Source organism: Dysidea avara, chromosome 6, assembly GCF_963678975.1.
Source record: "Dysidea avara chromosome 6, odDysAvar1.4, whole genome shotgun sequence".
In the NCBI taxonomy this organism is placed as follows: Eukaryota; Metazoa; Porifera; class Demospongiae; order Dictyoceratida; family Dysideidae; genus Dysidea; species Dysidea avara.
This window is the reverse complement of record NC_089277.1, coordinates 38645671-38670500: the sequence shown is the minus strand read 5'-3', so window position 1 is coordinate 38670500 and position 24830 is coordinate 38645671. Positions and strand designations below refer to the sequence as shown.

Genomic DNA, 24830 nt, shown 5'->3' with positions numbered 1-24830 from the left:
AAGGCATTTGATAAAGTCCCCCATCACCGTTTATGTAACAAATTATCCTACTATGGTATTAGAGGGGAACTACTAACATGGCTACAAAACTTCCTCATCGGTAGGCATCAACAAGTAACTCTTGACGGTTCAACCAGTGAGTCACATGCAGTTAACTCGGGTGTCCCCCAAGGAACAATCTTAGCCCCTCTATTATTTTTATGTTATATTAATGACCTACCATTATCAATCAATGCCAACATTGGTCTGTATGCTGACGATACCATACTTTATACTGTTATTCACTCTACATCCGACTGTTTATCACTCCAAAATGATCTCAACTCCTTATCACAATGGGGCACTAGATCTGGTATGTTTTTTAATCCTGATAAAAGTGTATTCATGAGAATCACTCGTAAACACAATCCGATCACATACAACTACACCATTAATGACATCTCTATCCAAGAAGTTTCATCTACTAAATATTTAGGAGTTACAATCACCAATGACTTGTCTTGGTCCACACACATTACTAACATCACATCCAAAGCTCTATCAGTCAAAGCATTCCTACAGAGAAATCTTAAGTTCTGCCCAACTCAAATCAAATTGAAATGTTATAATGCCATGATAAGACCAATCTTAGAATACGCCAATCCTGTCTGGTCCCCTCACATAAGAAGAGACATTGATAGGCTTGAACGAGTACAGAGGCAATCTGCCAGATTCATTATGGCTGACTTCTCGCGTTTCAGCAGCGTAACTAACATGCTCATTGACCTTAACATTCCCAGCTTAGAACACCGCAGACAAGTATCTAGTATCACCCTCCTCTACAAAATTGTTCTCAATCTCATTGATATATCCCCAGTTGATTTAATCCCTGTTACTTCTAACACCAGAGGACATGATCAAAGATTTCATCATATCTATGCAAGGACCAATCAGTACAGTAATTCATTCTTCCCTAGATCAATTAGACTGTGGAATTCACTCCCACCTGACCTAATCCAACAACAATCATTACAAATTTTTAAGTACCAACTGAAATTATTATTACATTCCCCTACCAATCAGTAATCCCATAATCAATCATATTGTAAAACATTTTGTATGCATGTTTCATATGTGCGTTAATCCTCAAACTGAGGCTGCACATTTTTGGAAAATAAATTTAAAAAAATAAATAAATAAATAACTACTCGTTTACTCAACACGAATCGAACGCTCAAAACGTAGTCTCACTCGCTCGAGACTACCCGAAAGTAACATAGCTCTTATCGCACGCCTCGGCATTAATTAATCCCGGTCTGACCCGGATTGCTATCCGAGGACCGGGTCACTGGGACATCCGGGTCAGCAGTAGTGACCCGGTTTCAACGCTGTTGTATATAGAAGGGATCATTTCCTGCCTAATACATCACCCAAAAACCAGCCTCATTTTTCTTTTATACCAACCAACTTGGTGGTGCTGGATTAGGCATAATCAAGTCCAAAAATACCTTTAGAATGACCCTAAACCTTTCCAACAAACTTCTATGGGCATTATTAAAATTACTCTTCAACTAACTAACTGATGCCACCAGCCATGCATAACTTGACAGTGGTTAATGCTATTAGGCCACACAAAGTTAATTATATGTTTCTGGTCCAGCTCAGATGCAAAAATTGACCAGGTTACCAGGCTTTTTTTTTTTTTTTTTTTTTTTTTTTTTTTTACAAATGATTAATACATACATAGCTACCAACTGCACTGTAATGTTTAGTATTAATGATGTAAAAAGTTTAAATTTGAGGAATCACAAAAGAAGGTACAAGCTGATAAACTCTATGAAAAATAAACTGAGGATATAGCAGCAAACACGCCCATTTACAATCGATCGATCGCGTCATGCTAAGGAAGCATCTTGGAAAGCATAACCAGAAAAAAAAACGCTTTGAACCACAAATAACGTACAGAGCTATCTTCTTAACTGTTTTATAGCCTTTCTATCGTATTATTTTACACAAACTTCTTAGAGAAAGCCTCGAGGATGCCCTGCATTTTTTGTTCGCGTAAGAGAGAGGGCACGCCCCCCTCTTTCCTCGAAGGAGACGCTATCTCTGGAAGCTTATGAGGCCTTCACCATTGTTTTTAAAGGTGGCCGGTAACTATCTATAAACAGAAAGGGAAAACCACTTAAGAAGAGTCGCCTAGGTACAGACACACGTTTTTACAAAAAACAAATTCAGTAAACAGGTGCGCGCACACAGCCGGCTGGGCGCGCGACTGGTTTAAAAATGACCCGCACGGGGACCAGAAACATATAATTGACTTTGTGTGGCCTTAACTTGAGTATCAACTTAGGCCAGGCAAAGATAATCTAAACCAAAACAGCCAAGCTGTAAAAAAAAAAAAAAAAAAAAAAAAAAAAAAGAGTACGGCCCCCAAAAAGGCCAGGGTGAAAAGATTTGAAATCCAAGGTGGCAGCCAAGAAATGGCTGTGATGGTAGGTTAATGGCAAAAAATTTAATAATGACAATTCAGCTGAATTTGAGTTGCCTCCTCCACGTTTCACTAGGATTTGGCACCAAATTCACCTGAATTGTCATTATTAAATTTTTTGCCATTAACCTACCTTCACAGCCATTTCTTGGTCGCCACCTTGGATTTCACATCTTTTTTCATCCTGGGGGCCGCACTCTTTTTTTACAGCTTGGCTGTTTTGGTTTAGGTATTACTTCTTTTTGTACTGCAAGCCACAAAGCCAGCCATCAACTGGCTTTGGTGCTTCCTTTTAATATGTTTTTTTTTTCTTCACTGTAGGAATTGTGGAACAAAAGCCAAAAGCAATTATGTGTATACCTTTTTGTCTGATTAAATATTTGTATATTTTACACTGAATGATATCACATATGTAATAAGGTTATTTCTTAAATAACTGAACTGTGGTTGAAGCTCTCATTGTTTGTAGTTTGAACTCTTTTCAGGGTGACTTGTTTCAAGCTGAACTCTCTACATGGTGATCTGTTTCTAGCACATATTTCTACAGGGTGATTTGTTTGTAGCTGATCTTTCTATAGGGTAACTTGTTTGTAGCTGATCCTTCTACAGGGTGATTTGTTTATAGTTGATCTCTCTACAGGGTGACTTGTTTCTAGCTGAACCTCTATTGGGTGATTGAACTCTCTACTGGGTGCTTTCGAATTCTTTGTAGCTGAACTCTCTACAAGTTAACTTCTTCCAGCTGATCTCTCTACAGGATGACTTCTTCTTTGTAGCTGAACTCCCTACAGGGTAATCTGTTCATAGCTGAGCTCTCTACAGGGTGATTTGTTTGCAGCTGAACTCTCTACATGGTGGTTTCTTTGTAGCTGAACCCTCTACAAGGTAACTTCTTCTAGCTGACCTCTCTACAGGGTGACTTGTTTCTAGTTGATCTCTTTACAGGGTGAATTGTTTCTAGCTGAACTTTCTGGGGCGAACTGTTCATAGCTATATTTGTAGCTAAACTCTCTACAGGATGACTTGGTTGTAGCTGAATTATCTATAAGATTAACTGTTTGTATCTGAACTCCCTACGCATGTAATACTGTTACACCTTTCCAGCTACTGTATAAGTCATTAAGTCTAAGTCCTTGAAACTAGGTTAGGTAATCCTAAGGCTGCAGCACATGTTGTTGTAGACCTTCAGTGCTGGTCACTGTAAAGTGTTAATAATAATATAATTCTATAATGGAGTAAGTTATAAACGTAGCTGAATGCTCTATTACGGTGACTGTTCTATTAGAGTATCTCGATCTCGCATATGCTACACGTAGTTGGCTTTCGAATCATAACCCAGTGATTTGATATCCAATTTTTCTGTACTACTGCAAGGACATTCTATGATGATTATTCCAGCTCTACACACCGAGTTTCAGCTCATTGATCTAAGCGGTTTGCCTGATAGGCGTGAAAACTACCGTACTTTTACTTTTTTTCGTAGTAAATATTAAATTTTCGTATACAAAATTTGTACGAAAATTTCTTGCATGAAAATTTTTACACAAGATCGAACTACTCTAATAGAGCAGTGATTCACATAAATCATACGAAAATATTTTTACACAAAAATTTTATCCTGAAATTTTTTTGCACGAAATTACGGTAATATTTTTTGTATTCATAAAGTCGATCGCGTAATTGTGACACAGGTTGGGATTTGTGTCGTATCTCCATGGCCTTTATCTGGATTCCTTTCAAACCACAAAAAAGCACTCCTACGATAGTTACTCCATCTACATAGCAATTTTCAGCTCATTCCTTAGAGGGGTTTACCCTGTGGGCGTGACAGACCTTCGACCATATTTTACACGAATAATCGGTAATAACTCCGTGAATGTTCATCGGATTCCTACCAAACGTGGTACTGAAATCCGCTATACTGAGCCCTTTAAGTGCGCCAAATTTCAGCCCGATTGGAGCACGCATTCGTGTTTTATGGCGAATTTTGCAAAGTGTGCGAAAAGAAGTAGAAGGAAAAAACGAAGAAAAAATAAACGAAATTTTGGTCGTTCGTATCTCGGAAATAACTTATGCGATTTTCTTCAAAGTTTGTATGTAGACTTCCCTACCGAGCGGGTACTTCTGCAGCAAATTTGGTTGCAATTGGGTAAGGGATCACGGAGCTACAAAGGTGTTTACTTTCTTCCTGTTAACATGCTCACGGTGTGGCACACCGGCTTCTTGGGCCGCTCGACACATTACCGTGTGTCTTAATTCACAGTTATTCACAGTTTTTTTGCCATTACTCAAATGATAGCTATTGCAAGGCTGCTCCAAAATTTTTAATCTTTACTATCACATTGTGTCTCGAATTATGCACAGAATACATTTTAATATAGAAGAGCTGAAGCAACCATGAATCTAAGATCTTATACTTCATATGATTTAAGATATTCTAATTTAATCAAAACAGCCAAGCTGTAAAAAAAGGAGTGCGGCCCTTGAAAAGGCTATGGTGAAAAAAGATGTGAAATCCAAGGTGGCGGCCAAGAAATGGCTGTGATGGTAGGTTAATGGTAAAAATTTTAATAACAACAATTCAGGTGAATTTGGTGCCGCTTGGTCAATTGGCACAAAATTCACCTGAATTGTCGTTATTAAATTTTTTACCATTAACCTACCATCACAGCCATTTCTTGGCCGCCACCTTGGATTTCACATCTTTTTTCACCATAGCCTTTTCAAGGGCCGCACTCCTTTTTTTACAGCTTGGCTGTTTTTGATTAGATTTCACTTCTTTTTGTATTTGTATACCCCAAAGATGGCCTATGGCCAGCTTTGGGGCTTTTTAACCTATATATTTTTCTTTACCACAGGAAAAAGAAAGATGAAGCAGATTTTATAAACACTTTACCTCATTCTGATTTTATCAGTAAATGTACAAATTATATATATAATGCATATATCAAGAGTTCATAATATAAAAAGAGAACATATATTTATTACATGTCAATTAATCCCCACAGGATAATTTGCAGCTGATCTCTCTACTGGGTGACTTGAAATGTAGCTGAAATCTCTACAGGGTGATCTGCTTGTACGTAGATGAACTCTTTACAGGATTCTCTCTACAGGGTGACTTGACTCTAGCTGAACTCTCTGCAGGGTTATCTGTTTGTAGTTGAATTCTCTACAGGGTGATTTGTTTGCAGCTGAACTCTCTACAAGGTAACTTCTTCTAGCTGATCTGTCTACAGGGTGACTTGTTTCTAGCTGGTCTCTCTACAGGACGATTTGTTTGTAGCTGAATTCTCTACAGGGTGATGTGTTTGCAGCTGAACTCTCTACATGGTGGTTGCTTTGTAGCTGAACTCTCTAAAAAGTGACTTCTTCTAGCTGAACTCTCTACAGTGTGATCTTTTCATAGCTGAACTCTCTACAGGATGACTTGTTTGCAGCTGAACTCTCTACATGATGATTTCTTTGTAGCTGAACTCTCTACAGGGTGATTTCTTTGTAGCTGAACTCCCCACAAGGTAACTTCTTCTAGCTGATCTATCTACAGGGCGATTTGTTTGTAGCTGAACTCTCTACAGGTGATTTGTTTGTAGCTGAACTCTCTACAAGGTGATCCTTCTAGGTGATCTCTCTACAGGATGACTTGTTTCTAACTGAACTCTCAACAGGGTGATCTGTTCATAGCTGAACTTTCTACTGGGTGATTTGTTTACAGCTAAACTCTCTACATGGTGGTTTCTTTGTAGCTGAACTCTCTACAAGGTAACTTATACTACCTGATCTCTCTACAATGCGACTTGTTTCCAGCTGATTTGTGATTTTTTGTATCTGAACTCTGTACAGGCTGACTTGTTTGCAGCTGAACTCTCTACATGGCGGTTTCTTTGTAGCTGAACTCTCTACATGGTGACTTCTTCTAGATGATCTCTCTACAGGGTGACTTGTTTCTAGCTGAACTCTCTACAGGTGATTTGTTTGCAGCTGAACTCTCTACATGGTGGTTTCTTTGTAGCTGAACTCTCTACAAGGTAACTTCTAGCTGATCTTGCTACAGGGTGATTTGTTTGTAGCTGAATTCTCTACAGGGTGATTTATTTGCAGCTGAACTCTCTACAAGGTGACTTCTTCTAGCTGAACTCTCTACAGAGTGATTGATTTTTTTTGCAGCTGAACTCTCTACATGGTGGTTGCTTTGTAGCTGAACTCTCTAATAGGTGACTTCTTCTAGCTGAACTCTCTACAGGGTGATTTGTTTGTAGCTGAGTTCTCTACAGGGTGTTTGTTTGCAGCTGAACTCTCTACATGGTAGTTTCTTTGTAGCTGAACTCTCTACAATGTGACTTCTTCTAGCTGAATTCTCTACAGGGTGACTTGTTTCTAGCTGATGTCTCTACAAGGTGACTTGTTTCTAGCTGAACTCTCTACAGGTGATTTGTTTGCAGCTGAACACTCTACATGGTGGTTTCTTTGTAGCTGAACTCTCTACAATGTAACTTCTTCTAGCTGATCTTTCTACAGGGTGATTTGTTTGTAGCTGAATTCTCTACAGGGTGATTTATTTGCAGCTGAACTCTCTACAAGGTGACTTCTTCTAGCTGAACTCTCTACAGAGTGATTGATTTTTTTGCAGCTGAACTCTCTACATGGTGGTTTCTTTGTAACTGAACTCTCTACAGGGTGATTAGTTTGTAGCTGAACTCTCTACAGGGTGATCAGTTCGTAGCTGAACTCCCTACATAGTAACTTCTTCTAGCTGATCTTTCTACAGGGCGATTTGTTCGTAGCTGAGTTCTCTACAGGGTGATTTGTTTGCAGCTGAACTCTCTACATGGTAGTTTCTTTGTAGCTGAACTCTCTACAATGTGACTTCTTCTAGCTGAACTCTCTACAGGATGACTTGTTTCTAGCTGATCTCTCTACAGGGTGACTTGTTTCTAGCTGAACTCTCTACAGGGGATTTGTTTGCAGCTGAACTTTCTACATGGTGGTTTCTTTATAGCTGAACTCTCTACAAGGTGACTTCTTCTAGCTGATCTCTCTGCAGGGTGATTTGTTTGTAGCTGAACTCTCTACAGATGATTTGTTTGTAGCTGAACTTTCTACAAGGTGATACTTCTAGCTGATCTCTCTACAGGATTACTTTTTCTTAACTGAACTCTCTATAGTGTGATCTGTTCATAGCGGAACTTTCTACTGGGTGATTTGTTTGCAGCTAAACTCTTTGCATGATTGTTTCTTTGTAACTGAACTCTCTACAAGGTAACTTCTTCTAGCTGATCTCTCTACAGGGCAATTTGTTTGTAGCTGAATTCTCTACAGGGTGATTTATTTGAGCTGAACTCTCTACATGATGGCTTCTTTGTAGCTGAACTCTCTATTAGGTACCTTCTTCTAGCTGATCTGACTACAGGGTGACTTGTTTGTAGCTGAATTCCCTACAGAATAACTTGCAATGTAATATAACTGTGTAAATTATACATGCAGCTGAATGCTTTATTAGGGTGACTGTTCTATTAGAGTATCTCGATCTCGCATTTGCTGCACGTAGTTGCCTTTCGAATCATAACTCATTGGTTTGTAATCCGATTCTTCTGTACTACTGCAAGGACTTTCTATGATGATTATTCCAGCTACATACTGATTTTCAGCTCATTGCTCTAAGCGGTTTGCCTGATAGACACGAAAACTAATAGTACTTTTATTCATAAAAATCGATCGCGTAATTTTGACACAGGTCGGGTTTTGTGTCATATCTCCGTGGTCTTTATCTCAATTCCTTTCAAACCACAAAAAGGCACTCCTACGATGGTTGCTCCATCTACATAGCAATTTTCAACTGATTCCTCAAAGGAGTTTACCCTGTAGGCGTGACAGACCTTCGACCTTATTTTACGCAAATAATCGGTCATAACTCCGTGAATGTTCATCGGATTCCTACCAAAGTTGGTACAGAGATCCGCCTTAATGAGCCCTTTAAGTGTGCCAAATTTCAGCCCGATCCGAGTACGTATTCGTGTTTTATGGCGGATTTTGCAAAATATGCGAAATGAAGAACAGGTAGAAGAAAAAATCGAAGAAATTAAAACGACATTTTGTTCGCTCGTATCTCGGAAATGGCTGGAGCGATTTTCTTCAAATTTGGTGTGTAGACTCCCCTTGCTGGCCGGCACCTCTCTAGCAAATTTGGTTCCAATCGGATAAGGGATCACAGAGCTACATAGGTGTGAAAATTGCGTTTTCTTTCTTCCTGTTAATATACTCACGGGTGGCACGCCGGCTTCTTGGGCCGCACGACACACTACCGTGTGTCTTGATACCGCAGACTCTAATAGAACAGTCAGGCACAACTGAATCAGACTGTAAGACAATAACTATTGATAATTGCATTCTTAATGCGCGTGTGAGTAACTATAGTCTACACTGCAACTTGTGATTTACTGTACTTATATATTATCACAGATTTTCTCATTTAATTGCTCTCAAAAGACTCTGTGTAATATCATATGTGATCAAGTAGCAATTGTAGCTACTTTTATAATCAATTGTAAATAGCAGCGGCCATACCTATATTATATTGATCATAAAGCTCAGTGGATAAATTAGCTGAAATGCAGTTCATCAAATCCATTGCAGCTACTATTGTAGCTGTAGGTGCAAGTGGGTGGTATATACAAGTATAAATGAACTTACAGGTGACTGGAATACATTGACTCTAATAGGAAATGTCATGTTGACTTTTGAAACATCATCTATTGATCCCAAACTGTATGTGACATTAAATTTCAAACTTTGTGGAAATAGCACCCTAGCTGTAGGGTTGATTAAGATGTAAGGACCCTAAATATATAATATAAAGCATGGACCTTATAATATTGCATACAGTGTCTTTGACATCTGGACTTCTTTTCATGTTGCTTTCAAAAGTTACTATTCCCAATGTAGTTTGATTTAATTCATCCTTCGGTATCATCAACACCTCAAAGCTTTCACCAGGATAAGCACTTACCTACAATAAGTATATGTGACTGGGCCTGCGAAAATAGGGCATGTGGGCACATGATTTTTTCCTACTTTTTCAATTTTCTATCACTCATAACGTTTTATGCCACTATGCTATGGCAATGTAATTTTCAGCTCTTGGTAAGCATTTAATTGGCTGTACGATGCAAGTTACAAAATGCAAATATTCTGTTCTAATACTGAGATACGACCTGTAGTGTGATGGTGTATAGTTTGTGCCCACATGCCCTGTTTTCGCAGGCCCAGTCACATATACATGAGAAAGTAATACCCCGCAGGTACAGTAACTGTGGCAACTTACAGACTTATTCAGTAGTTTGATTGTGTCAGTAGGAGTTAGCAATGGTGAACTGCTCATTTTATAACTGTCATATGTGATAAACAGTGGCCCCAGTATATTAGTACTATTATGGTTAAAGAAAGGTGGGAGCCATGGGCAGAGTTCTACTTTTGTGTATACATCACTTCCAACAACAGCTGTATTGTCCATGAAGTTAATGGAAGTCTATGTTGATACATACTACAAATACATGATAATAATTTGTGGTATACACACCTGGTCAGGGTTTAAAGAATCAAAAGGTACAGATGAATCTGAATACTGCAAAAAGCATAAAGAGTGAGTGAGAGTGTTTCTGAAAACACTTGGAGTAGACGGAAGGTCAGCGTCTACCACAACAGATGCACCAACTCTACATTAAAATAATCTTTACATAACTCAATACAACATCACATACATGTATGATACCTGCCAGTATTGTTAATAAATTTAACATGTGTTCCATTATGAAGTTGGATTTGACTGAAGGAGTAGAGATGCAATGCACCACCCTCATTGACAATGCCTTTACTGGCATCTGTTATGGCATTGTTTCCATCATATGTAATATTTCCTTCAACAAAAACCTTTCCAGAAATCACCTGAAGAAAATCAAGTTGATATTATGCTACATCTTAAAACCAAGCATCAATCATAAAGTATGATAGTACTGTATAGTAGGGACCACAAAGGAGTAGGCATGGTCCACGAAATAGCATTACCCTAAAACCAGTCTCAATTTTCCCTGACGACGCTGAGGCAGTATTTGTTAGGAAAAACTAAGCCCAAACAAGTTTTCAGATCAACTAGAAATGCTTTCAACAAGTTGCTACAGAATTTATCATTTAACGGAATTTTCTACTGACTGACTGACTGAGTAATTGACTGACTAAGTAACTGACTGATGCCTTCAGACAAGTGTACCTCGACAACGGCAGGATTACAAACACAAACATTCACAAAACATCTCTCAGAATGACTACCCCAAAACCATTCATGGCAATGTTCAAGCAAGCCCCTTCTTGAGTATTTGAGGTGGAAAGTTGGAACTCATCAGGATTGTGAACAGGATGCAGTTCTGGTTCAGTACACAACAGGGAGCACTCCTCTGTCAAAAAGTAGTAGTGAGGTCCCTTATCTCATTGTGGTGAAGGGAAGGTAATTCCCCCTCAGACAAGAGAGCACATGATCCACAGAGAAGGGAACCCCGCAAGTACAAAGAGTTGAAGTATGGAGATACCGCAAACAAGGCCAAGGAATCCTGGAAGGTGGACTTGTGTAGAGCAAAACCATGCTCATTCAAGGGGAGAGTTGAAAGCCAATCCAAAACCTATTTCACAGATGCTAGTTCTACTGCATGCTGTAGTGTGGGTTTCAACTGCTGGCACAATTCAGAAGAACTATTTAATTATTTAGAGTAAGTTTCTAACTTTGCTTTGCACACAGAACATTTTCTAAATTGTTGGAAAGAAAGAGCTTCAATAAAGCTCTTAGAATGGTCATGAATACACAAACAAAGAGACTCAGCAATACGATGTGAAGCAGCTAACTCACTGTTATCTGTGATAGTTGGAAAAATACCCTGGCCTTCCCAACAAGTAGAAAGAGCAAACAATTGTCGTAAATTGTCCCAAGGTGGTGGACAGCCTGATAAGGTAGGGATAAAATGTTGGCGAATTATGTCCTTGATAGGTTGAAAGATCACACTGTCAAATAGGACAGTCCAAGAAACAAACATCTAATGGCTTGACAAACCATGTGTAATATATAACATAGTAAGCAGCATGGACCTGACTCTCTGCAAATCTAGCCAAAACCGTAATCTCTTTAGATCAGCCTTTGACCTTGTCAGCAACAAAAGATTGTATGTAACTCTTTAAACCTATGGTAGAATGGCCATCACCGGTAACTCTGATACCAGACTCACTGAAGGAAGAAATAGAGTCCTGAATCAAGTGATCCTTCATAATCAGCAAATGACAAAGTACCCTAAAGAAATACCTAACTAAAAAGGCGGTCCGACCACTTACGCAAAGCACCTATCTTCCCACAAGCAGAAGCATCATCAGCATACCAAATTTGTTCAACTCCTGATGGTAATTGCTGCATCAAGTGAATGGTTGTCAGGGCATACATAATATGGATATTCCCTACTTGTTCTTAAGAAGGTACTACATAAGGTGACCCTTAGCTATGCCTTTGTGATGCCATCCAGATGGTTGATGCAAGTATTGCTGAATAGAGCAGTGGCCTTGCACAATGTGAGACAGATTTGTCCTCCTTTTGCGACTATCTATATTTACTGTAGTCGCAAAAGGAGTAGTCTCACATTGTGCAAGGCCACTGCTCTATTCAGCAATACTTGCATCAACTATCTGGATGGCATCACAGTCACCACAAACAAACACTCAAGCAACAAATGGATAGCAGTCTCCACACCAGCCGTTTGTCCAGCACAAAGTTGCAAAGGACCTGCAGCCGCCATGATATCTTCTGTAATGATAGAAAGAACTACCTTGGCCACCAAACACCTCACACACACACACATCAATGGGCCAAACACCAGGCTGCTTGTCTAGAGCAATCAGATGACAGGCAAAGGCGGCAAGAATATCTGGGGTGACAAAAATTGAATAAATGCATCTAGCAAACAAAACAATAGCAATACACAAATCACTTGATGCCGAATGGAAGGCGGTGCAGAGTCATCTCCAGCAGCAGGCATTCATTCCCCAAGGTAGGCCTCAGGGAATTATGCTCCAAAGTTTCATCATTATTCTATTTCGAATTTCTCCAAAAAAGTTATCATTATGCTAGTATTATTCCCAAAATGTACTCAGTATTCTCAAAATTATTCCCAATTTTTATTTTTTTAAATGTTCAACTTCTGCAAATTATCATGTTTAGCAGGATTTTTGTATGGTAATTATGTTGTTCTATTACCCAGGAAATTAGCTTTTAGCTGCTAAGATGCTTAGTCACTATTGCAATAGAGTAAAGATTATTCCGCTGACTGTTCTATTAGAGTAAGTGACTGCTCTATTAGAGTATCTCGATCTTAACTTATGCGAAATTGCATTTTATGCCAATTGTATCACTTCAAAATGCCAGAATAATTCTCAATTCTTTTACCCTATCATTATGCTCAAAGTTATGTAGGCATAATTCCCGGACCCCTACCCCAAGGACCAGTAGCACCAGTTGCTTGCAGAGCTGCAAAACGAATAACACAACCATCTAAAGCATCGAACACAACAGGGTGGATACAGGAGGATTGTCCCAGTTAGGTAACAAACAGTTCAAATAAAATGGTTGAGCAGGAGGGTAATCAGATTTGAGAACATCATGGGCATGGGGGTCAGAATCAGCCCTATCATCCAAGTTCAACACCCCACCATTGTGCTTACCAGCCAAGGGTTGTAGAGTTGTCTTTGTCTTTCCCTCAAGCATCAACTTTGCAAATACATAAGATGATTGATCATTCTTCCAGGTAACATGTTTAGACTCAAGATGGGCTTGGATTGTTCTTCCCTCATGCAGAAGTTCAGAAGTATCTTGATTCTTTCAAAAAGCTAGACGTTGCCCCAATCTCTTTACATTATCAGTTGGTTTAGTGCGAGGACATGTATGTTGTAACAATAGTGAGCTTGCCACAAACACAACCTTAAAAACAATGAACTCCAGGGCAGAGCCCTGACCTACTGCACAAAACAATCTGGCAAGGTCACACACAAAGGAATTACCAGCAGAGCCACAAGGGGTCATTTCTTGGCCACTGAGTCACCTCTTTGTTGGCTGTATTCATATTATCACAAAACTAGCTGCATCCTTTATACCCAAGGTAAAATTTGGCTCAGTAACAGGAGGAAAACCCATAAGCTCAAGAGGATAGGTTGACTCTAGAGTAGTAGGACGAGTTGATAAGTCAGGAGGATGAGGGGACTCATAAGGAGTAGGGAAAAGTGTTCTTGAAAAAGAATTCTCCACCTCACCAGGGGAATTAAGCAGGAGAAGGGGAGTGAGTCAGATTATCCACCAGAGCAACAAAGTGGCAGTACTGCTTTCCAGGAATGGTTGGAAATTGGCTAAGTGGTTGATCCAAGTAATGGATAGTGGCCTTCCAATTCTTAGCAGAGGCCTTGCTTGCTTCACGTTGAAACTGACACAGAGAGATGGTACGAGAACCCAACTGAGTACAAGGACTGGATCCACAGGATAAGTCTTTGCTTAACAACTTTGCTTGTAAAGTCCCACAATAGACTATATTCACACCAACACTTGACTCTTAGAATGTGATGCATTATTAAAGAAGTTTATTAGTCCCTATGGTGCATATAGCACTGTGCTTAGCGTTTCTGCTTAAAAGTATATTCTTGAAATGCTCTATATAGTAACAAAATCCATAATAACTGTATTCACTGACTGTAATAGAGTATTCACCAAATTTGTAAAATTGTTATGTTGTGTTATGATTGTGGGTTTAAGTTTTTTTTACAGATTGGAGCAGGCTCGGCCTTCGTAGTATAAATGGGGCTCAAAAATCAATCTGGATTGCACTGAAGTGATCCACGATCTGCAGTATAAACAGGCAGAAAGTTTATTTTCTACAATTTCTGCAGTGAGATTCTACAAAAATATTGGTGCTAACTATTATTATGATGGATCTAAAGCCTAAAAATTATGGTTTAAGTTGTTGAGAGAGCAAGTGATGAAAAAGATGCCGTTTTGGTCAATTTTTGCTCAATAATGGGATCACTCAGATTGTGAAATCTCAGAAGTTAGCCATACTTGGTACATAACTTCTTTGCTGATGGGTGACTACTATTGTGGTTTGAGGAAGTTTTGGCTATCATTCAATTCATTTTCTAGACGAAAACCCAATTTTGAACCCTAAAATCCTGTCTAAATGATGCAGTGACAGTTATCATGCTTCACCAATCAAACCACCAGTACTTTTTTGTGAAGTCTTGCTCACAGTGTGAAGGTTGAAGTGCAGTATTGTGATAAAAGATTATCATTTCCGGGAGTTACAGTTCATAATTTCATGATTCGCAGATATTTCAATCAATTTACATTGACTCCAAGAAGGCAATAGAATTTAATGCCACTGAAGCTGTATTCAAGTGGGGGAGACAACATGTAACAGCAGTTAGCAAATTATTTTGAAGATGTCAATTTTCTTACATTGGTAATTACCCCTCTAATACCCAAACCCTTTACACTTTGCCACTGCTGTCATTTGCTCACCTCACTTAATTTCTACTTTATAAATAGTTCTGGTTTAGTACACTAGAATGGTAATTCGTAAATCTATCAGTGGAAATTTTATATGTGACTGAATTTGACAAAACAAGGCTTACACACGCATCCAATTTTCTGACTTTAACTAACTGTAAGTTGACTAGCTATACCTATTTGCCTAAAACTTTCACACAATTCTTGTATAGCATTGTAAAACACCAAGTAGAAATTTGAAACTAATGGGTACTCCTACACTGAGTGATGAAGCCTTGTTATGCATCAAATTTGGTCACAAATGCGTTGTGCTCAGAACAAATGTTTGCGTTACTAGAATACTACAAAAATTATGAAAATAGCCTATATCAAGTGTGTCATGTGGCCAAGTACAGCCGGTGCAGGTGGTTAACATACTCGTTTTAAAGAACCAAAAAAATCCATTTCATGTATCCGTAGCTCCACAGTGCTTCAACGGTAATTAACGATTCTGCTGTGAAAATGTAGGCACCATCTGCCATTTCTAATTTGAGTTGAATCTAGCCAGCTTTCATTTGATATACAAACCTTCAAAATTTGGCTCTTTGTAAATAGTTGCATATAGCCATGCAGTCTTCGACAGTTCCTGTACTAAAACAGAAAAAATAAAAAAGGAAGTATCAAGGCCAACTATAGGCTGAAAACAAGTAATATCCACACACAAACAGCCAAGCATTGAAAAGAGGTGTGACCTTAACAGTGGCCTGGGTGAAAAAAGCTGTTAAGTCTAAGATGGCAGTTATCAAATGGCTTTTAATGCTAATATTGGCTGTGTGCATTGTTAAAATGTATTAATTAGCATTAACATCATTGCAGCCATTTATTGGCCGCCACCTTTGATTTTACAACCAGGCCACTTTTTAAGATCGCACCATTTTTCTCAGCTTTGGCTGTTTTTGTGCAGATACTGTTTAGGGTGGTGATAAACGTTCACTGCACAAACTGAAATGTAAGGATGATAATATACAAACTTGGCCTCGGTTGCATAGCATGATATACATCTTAATGAATTATATCACAAAGTTGTGTAGGCAGGCCAATAGGACCTGCAATATTATTATTCCATAACAGCTAAGCTAAGTTGTAAAAAGAATAATGATATTGACTTTTTGAAAAGTCAAGTTTAAAAATCAACAATGGTCAATGAATGGTTGCAATGATGTTAATGATAATGATGATATGAGACTGTTAATATCAAAACTGTACTGACATCACTGCAGCATTTCTTTGCCACCAATCATAATTTCATATTTTAATCATAAAGACTGAACACATAGCTACATTGTTCAGGCATTGACAACTGTAACACTTACTTGCACAGCAGTTCCTATGTTGTTTCTAAATCTGACATTATCAAATCTTGCATTGAAATAAGCAATGCTGATAGCTGCACCTCCTGCACCAAAGTTGCTGTCAAACAAGCTAATGTATATACCAGGACAATTAATTACTATTTCAATGTATTTATCATCTCCACACATACGTAATTACATTTTTATTTAATAGCCATAATAAATTAATTTCAAATGCACCCCTTTCACAACCTTGCTGCTTGGGCAATAGACAAAATGTACAAGCTCTATACTTATCTCTATCTTATCCCGTTGTAATACGTAACTGCAGGACAGATTTATTGAGCCAACTTTCCTACTCGATCAGACAAATCATAGCTTTGTGTAACGCACTCACATTCAACATAATTGTGCCACATATTTGCATGTGGGTCATAAAACAATTTGGAAAGATTTATAAATCAGGATCAACACTGACTTACCATATAGTGCAAAAGTTTAACAGGGGAACATTTTAATGAATTTGGCAATTTGTATTGCAATTTGTCAACTTCAAAATTTTTTTTTACATTTATTGCACACTATTGGACCATTTCCTCAAAATTTTACTCATAAAAATGCAATTCGTCAAAAATTTGCCTCATCAAATATTTGTGTTACACACGCACCGTTGATGCATCAGTGTAAATCATTTCAGCAAATTAATTTCACACACTACAATGAATCAATTTTATTGACTGCAAGCATAGTCAATACGTAAAGGCCTCATCAAACTGTACTATTAGAGTCATTTATACATTATATTTTTACATGCGTAACTTACCAGTTAATAAATGCTACAGGAATAAAACTGCTCCTATCCACATAGACGTTATGAGCCGCATCCAATATCTGTACAGTGCCATAAATCTCTGTAGCTGAATTGTTGACAAAAGTGCACTGCTTAAATGTCACAGAATTAGTTAATCCTCTTAATACTGGAATTTGGATAACCCCGACTTGTTGAGCGGTGTTATCCACAAATGTACAGTTATAAGCAACCATACTACAAACTGCTTCATCATTTTCTTGAAAGCGTACTGCATAAAACATGGCTCCAGATTTTGTAGCTCTATTTCCCTCAAACATAATGTTTTCAAAGATGTATGTATGGTTGTTGTATACTGTGAAAATTACACAGAACAACCCTCCACCAAAAAGACCAACTATATTGTTATTAAATGATGAGTTACTTACTATACAGTTTAATACACTGGAAGTGTTAACAAGAATTCCTAAGCCTCCACCTCTGCTGTCAAAAATATTTTGACTGAAAGATTGTTGAAGTGAAGTCCTATAGTCTAAACCATTGATAGTTGTAGCCACATTATTAATAAACTTACAATCAGTTACAGTAATGTTAACACTAGTTGCTGCTACAGAATTGTATGATATAGAGAGACCTCCACTACTTGTCTGGAATGTTCTAATATCACTACCATCAGAAGTGTTGTTGTAAAATGTACAATTCCTCACTAGCACATTTGGTGAGTTGTTAATGCTTACTGCTCCATTTTTCATATGCCTGTGATGTGTACATATATAATACCTACAAGTATATCTTATTATGTTCCTCCAATATACACAATGTATAAAATGTAGCACTTGGCTGAATTACTGCATTAATTGTTATTTCTGTAGTATTTTTACCCTACCCCATGTGACTAAGCCTGCAAAATAGGGCATGTGAGCAAAAAAAGTTAATGACTTATTATGCCTTTACACTATGGCCAATACTTGTAAAACATTAAAGTAAGTTACAGAATGCATATATATATATTCTTATTCTATTTCACTAACCGATTAAGTGACTGGGTGTAGTTCCCACATGCTTTATTTTTGCAGGCCCACTCACATATCATGGAGTAATGATCAAGTCTATTATACATAACCTGCATATATTTGTACTACAGCATACTCCCAGTATGGGCCATCAAAATTACAGCCACAATCCACAGGCTTCCCTTGAATTTACAGGAAGGGTGTTAACATGCTTTGGCTTGCATACACTAAGGCTACTAAAAGTCACCACCTCCTAAAGTGTTACTCACTCAATCAGCACTTATATCACAAGGGTAATTTACTATAATATCCAGAAAGACTTGTGACATATGGAGTTAGGCACTTTCTCCATTACTATTTACTCTTGCTTTTAGCAGTTAGTGACAATTGAATAATTATACCTTGCATTGTGGCACCCCAATTCTTGCCTCATGTTATTTAAGAAGTCATTGGTGGAACACTCACTAAAAAATAATGTGCAGTCATCAAGATACTTGAGACACCCTTATGTGATAGAAAGAAAACCGCTGTATGTATCCATGCATGGCATCATTAAAGTGGTTCTATTTGTACCATATGATAGACAATATTGAAGTGCTGTAAATACATAGCAAGAGGTCACATGCTGTTCAGCTGGAAGAATCTTTACTAGGCACATAGAAGGTCACCAGCTGTTAGTGTATAGCTAGCTGCTTTGAGGTGGGACTGTACGTAAATCAGTGGATTGTCATTGTGTGACCTTGCCACATTTTTGCTGTTTCTTCGATCAGCTTGCATAATTTAGTCTCCTGCCTATGACATGAATGACATTTATGTGCTATTTTAGCCAATTCTGTAATTTGATAAATATTTAATTTCTAATAAGACCCTGGTCTAGGGCTGCTTGTAAATTCACAATGATAAATATCTTGACTGCCAGGAGTATGCCACATTGGAACACTCTGGACAAGTTTTTAATTCATAGTCCAAAAGTCAAAGTGCTACAGAAAGAGCAGTCCATTCCGAGTCACAATCACGCTAGATGGTGGAGCAGGTGTAAGGTGTATGTAATGGAAGCACCACTATCAACACTATCACATGTGAAAACTAAGTTTTCTTAGTTGAAAACAGTGTTTACTCTAGGATTTCTTCTTTGGGGGGGAATCAGGAATTTGGGGAGTGACTAGGTGAAAGTCTGTTATATAGTTGTCCAAGTTCACAACTATATAAAACAGTTGAGGTAGTTTGCTAAATACTGGTTAGCCATGTAAGGCTAAATACTGGTTAGCCATGTAAGGCTAAATACTGGTTAGCCATGTAAGGCTAAATACTGGTTAGCCATGTAAGGCTAAATACTGGTTAGCCATGTAAGGCTAAATACTGGTTAGCCATGTAAGGCTAAATACTGGTTAGCCATGTAAGGCTAAATACTGGTTAGCCATGTAAGGCTAAATACTGGTTAGCCATGTAAGGCTAAATACTGGTTAGCCATGTAAGGCTAAATACTGGTTAGCCATGTAAGGCTAAATACTGGTTAGCCATGTAAGGCTAAATACTGGTTAGCCATGTAAGGTTGTGTCACGCATGAATGTTGATTTTGATTGATTTTTGTGATTGTGTGTATGAAGACTGATCGCACACAAATTGTAAAGATTCAACATTAGATATGCAGTGTATTACACTGTTATGTCATACTATACACTCATGCATCAATCTCTACCAACCATATATATCATCTGGCGAGTATTAACTATCATTGTACATATGATACCACAATTACAGTAAATTATAAGATCTGCATGGGTGGATGTCTTCCAAGAAATAATTAAGATGTTTGAAATTAAATACTAGGGAATTTTCATGTGGTTTATTGCAATACAAGAAGTTTTTCAAAATCAGGCTTTCTGAGATTAAATCTGGGGGGTATTTGTGCTGGCTGTGCATGCCGTTTTGAAAGTAGAAAATTTTTACAAATCACACCTTCTGAGATTGAATGTAAGGAGAGTTTTTTCTATATTGGGTAAACTTGGGCTCTCAGATATTGAATTTATTAATGTATTTTAAATTGATCTGATACTGAATCTGAGAGGCAGCATTTTAAGGTTGTATTTGCATTTGTTAACATGGGAAAATTTTTACATATTAACCACTCTGAGATTGAATCTGAGATCATTTTTGATAAGTTTAGTGTGTCATTTCTAATATTAGTTACTCACAATTTTAGGGGGTGAGGTTGAGATTTTAGCGGGGGGAAGTTCCCCCCTAACAGCCCTAGAATAAACACTGGACTTAAAAAAGCAGATTTGGTATCATTGTAGCATATTATACTAAAGGCCTTTTCACACTTGATGCGCATTGCATTGGAAGTACATTTATAAAATGCATCAAGTGAATTCAAAGTGCATTAAACAATTTCACACTCTCAGATGGAATAACCACTACATGATTGCACTGCATCATTTCAATGCCATTAACACATGATTAGTGTAAAATTAATAGCATTGTATTTCACAGCAGTGTCTTTGGTGTTTCTAATGCTACATCTTTACATTACTGCCCTTAGATGGAGGAATGCGTATTACTGGCAGAGCTAAAAAGATGATGGGAGCTAACTAGAGGCAAGGGTGATGGCACAGCAAAGATGGTGATGGCAGATTTCAGCATTTGATAGTACAGCGCAACTGCAGTAGGTGAAGCCCTTACAATTGGTCACAAATGAGTGGACTGTGATTTCATAGTTAATTTATAGCTAGATTATAATTGTGTACACAATGGTATGGCATGTGAGTGTTTAAATATAAGGCTTAGCTGTCAAAGTTTATAGCCCTGAACAGTCTTCACAAATGATGGAATGCACATACGTATATACAGCACATAGTATTCTTTTCCAATTCTATTCACGGTATTTCCAAAATGAGAATTATAACTGTATGTGGTGGGTGATCTCAGATGCAACAGGCACTAACAAACAATATTGATGTCTTGAAAATGCAGAGAAATGTGCCTATTGATGTGATAATTAACCTTCAGATTCATTGGCAAAAATCTCCTTAAAATGGAACTATGTGTAGACAACTGAAAAATACTACCTTACTTACTGGTCTAGCCTTTGTTCTCCCTATTTTCGTTCTCCCTATTTTCTAGATTACGCATGCCAATGATGTCATATGTGAGCAATTATTTATATATATATATATACTGCTATGTCATGCTTCATGGTATGAACCACCAACATGGACCATGTTAAAGAGAAGTCCTTACAGTTGATAAAGTTTCATAATAATCACCAATACTATGAGGGGGTGAGTAACATGAGAAGGCTAAAATACATTTGAGCTATTGGAAAATATGGTTTCACAGCTAAATAAAGTACCCCACAGAAGCCATAAGCTTCTTGGTTCCTATTACGTTTCCTATTACAAACGTATACTTCTATGATACAAAAATATGCAAAACAGCAGCCATATAGCTACATGTATATAGACAAAAAGATCCTGCTAGTTAAAGTAAAGTTTGGCCTGTTACTTAGATCTCCAATCCAGGACAATAAGGATGGCAATGGCAGCCCTTTCTCTGGTACCCACAGCTGAGTGGCCTGGCTGCTTACCTAGTTGACACCTATCATCAGGACCCAGCTGGGCAGACAGACAGACGTACAGACAGATGTAGACGTGCCTTTACACACACACACACATACAGTAGTATACTGTACACTATACACAGCACTATACACTTACTGGAACACACAATTCTGGATCACCACATTGTTCACTTCCTCCAAATATATTGGACGAAGACATTCAGTAAACACTAGTCCATCAAATACAACCATTGAGGCTTTTGATAGCAAAAGATTTGATGCATAAACCACACCCGTGCATCTTATATATGCCCTATCTCTCTCTACTTGCATCTTCAAACTATCATTTTCCTTTAAGTCAACTCCATGTACAAACTTTGTTACATTTAGTTGATAACTATTTGCAGTTAGTGACAACTGAATATACCTGTAATGTAACAGAAAGCGTCATAACGGTCAAATGCAACTTACAACAGGGAGAAAAAACAGCAAAATAACATAAAATAACAAAATAACAACTAATTAGCTAGCTACTAAGCTATAAACAAACTTATAGTTATAGCTAATACACTAAAAAAATATTATAGCTAATTACAAAACTTGAATATAGCTACCTTGGATAGCGGCATCCCAATTCTCGTCTCTGTAAAGTGATCTTGTCCAAGAAGAGATCTAGCTGCGATTGGTTAGACACTCGTTCGAAATAATGTACAATATTAGCGCCACTGCAAGTTGTAACATGTGGGGAGACTAAGCTTATGCAAAGTGATCCAAGAAGCAGCGAAAAATGAAGCGCCAAGTTCGCATAATATGAACAATCCATAGTTAGGATAATCAAACAATTATTCAATGGAACTCCAGAGGGGTCACCAACTGCTTCGAAATCTCGTACACCTCCAGTAAAATCCTACCTGAAATACGAAATCTTATGTTGTTATCGTGATTCTGATTCTATACTCGTTCTGGTACCGTAGCTTACACTCAACTGCTCCTGCACAAAAGTAAGAATGAAATCCGATGTTTCATTCCGCTTCGGATTTGTATAATCAAGTTGTGGAAGCCGCACAAAACCAGGAGCTGTGGGAAAAAAGCCGCACAAACCAGGAGAGAATGAGATCCGATGTTCCGCTCCGTTTCGGATTTATATTAAGCGAGTTGTGGAAGCCAAACAAAACCAGGAGTTGTGGTAAAGAAGCCACACAAACCAGGAGACTCGAGAATCCATGCAAACTGTCCAAAAGTATATTGATAAAATCCGATGTTCCGCTCCGTTTCGAATTTGTATTAAGCAAGTTGTGGAAGCCAAACAAAACCAGGAGCTGTGGGAAAGAAGCCACACTAAACCAGGAGAATCCATGCAGATTGCTCCTGCACAAACGTAAGAATGAAATCCGATGTTCCGCTCTGTCTCGGATTTGTATTAAGCAAGTTGTGGAAGCCAAACAAACCCAGGAGCTGTGAGAAAGAAGCCATACAAAACCAGGAGAGAATCAAATTAAGAATGAAATCCGATGTTCCGCTCCGTTTCGGATTTGTATTAAGCGAGCTGTGGAAGCCAAACAAAACCAGGAGCTGTGGGAAAGAAGCCGTACAAAACTAGGAGCTGTGGGGAAAGAAGCCGTACAAAACCAGGAGAGAATGAAATTGAGAATGAAATCCGATGTTCCTCTCCGTTTCAGATTTGTATTAAGCGAGTTGTGGAAGCCAAACAAAACCAGGAGAGAATCCATGCAAAGTCCGATGTTCCGCTCTGTTTCGGATTTATATTAAGCGAGTTGTGGAAGCCAAACAAAACCAGGAGCTGTGCCAAACAAAACCAGGAGAATCCATGCAAACTGCTCCTGCACAAAAGTAAGAATGAAATCCGATGTTTTGCTCCGCTTCGGATTTACTTAGCAAACTGCAAACTTAGCAACATAAACTTAGCAACATAAACTTAGCAAAACTTCATAAACTTAGCCACACACCAACTACAAAAGCAACTTAAGCATGCATGAGATGCTCCTGGTTTTGTGGGGTTTCGCACGGGATTTCCCCTGAATGATTGGCCTTTTTCCTGGTTTATAGGGCTTCAGCTGCGAGTTACTCCTGGTTTTGTAAGGTTTCATTTAATAGTTATGCCTAGGCTTTACTCCTGGTTTTATATGGCTTTGCAATTCCTCTCAATTTCGTGAGGCTTTGCTCTTACATGCCTGCTGAACTTCTGTTTCTTTCTCCCACTATTTTTTGGTGATTTCAGAACTTATCACTCTACACCAACCTGTAATTTAAAATCAGATTTTGCAGCTCTCGTTCGATTTTGCGAAATCTTTTGAAACCCATAAAATCTTGAGAAATTTGTTCAAGATTTTGAAATCCGTACCCCTTTTTCGTGAGTTGGTGACCCCTCGGGAACTCCCTTCAAATTCCTAATGCACCTATCAATGTATTGCCCCACTGCCTCTCCCCCCCCCCCCCCCCTCCCCTCGGGCATATATGGGGCTATAGTGGGGATTTGACACAGCCGAATGTCAAATGCCCCATAGTAGGGCAAACCTATCGTGTCAAATCCCCACCGTTGGCCCCAGTTGCAACTCGGGATTTGACATAGCGAAGGAAGTTACAACAAAAAATATTTGGGCACTTACTGAATGATCGTCAAATGCCCCATAGTGGGGCAGCAGTTTCGTGTCAATTCCCCCTGTAAATCCTCACTTACGCCCAAGGGGGGGGGGGGGGGATACATTGATAGGTGCATAACATCTACACAATAAATCTCGAAACATTGAAGAACGCGGTAAGTAATATTGTAATGCCCATTAGCGTGTTGCACCTAGTGGGATTTGCTAATTAGCTAACAATAATAATCATAATGAATCATGCGCTAGACTTTAACGTGGCGCACGCCCGTTTACGTGAGTTAAGTGCCTCATGGTCAACCGTGTTTTTCCGCGGAACTAACTATTATGAATAACCTTTTAACTTGCTTTTTAGTACAAAGGGTAGTCATCTCCATACCATGCACCAATTGATCATATCCAACAATTAAGCGACTTTTAATAAAAAAATTTTTATTGGCAAGATACACGCGTCTAC

The 24830-nt window shown here is 38.4% G+C and overlaps 1 protein-coding gene across 1 annotated transcript in view; it reads right to left on the bottom strand.

The window, feature by feature from the left end:
• LOC136257788 (uncharacterized) overlaps positions 1 to 22488 on the bottom strand; it is a 40631-nt gene extending 18143 nt beyond the window's left edge. Inside the window, exons 1-9 of the mRNA XM_066051100.1 lie at positions 22370 to 22488; positions 21913 to 22182; positions 17199 to 17963; positions 16397 to 16505; positions 10239 to 10411; positions 10047 to 10182; positions 9792 to 9995; positions 9351 to 9476; positions 9161 to 9307 (exon numbers count right to left, since the gene is read on the bottom strand). Coding sequence (XP_065907172.1) covers positions 9161 to 9307; positions 9351 to 9476; positions 9792 to 9995; positions 10047 to 10182; positions 10239 to 10411; positions 16397 to 16505; positions 17199 to 17963; positions 21913 to 22088 — 1836 coding nt within the window. The 5' untranslated portion in view covers positions 22089 to 22182; positions 22370 to 22488. The remainder of the gene's footprint in view (positions 1 to 9160; positions 9308 to 9350; positions 9477 to 9791; positions 9996 to 10046; positions 10183 to 10238; positions 10412 to 16396; positions 16506 to 17198; positions 17964 to 21912; positions 22183 to 22369) is intronic.
• Between the last annotated feature and the right edge of the window lie 2342 nt (positions 22489 to 24830).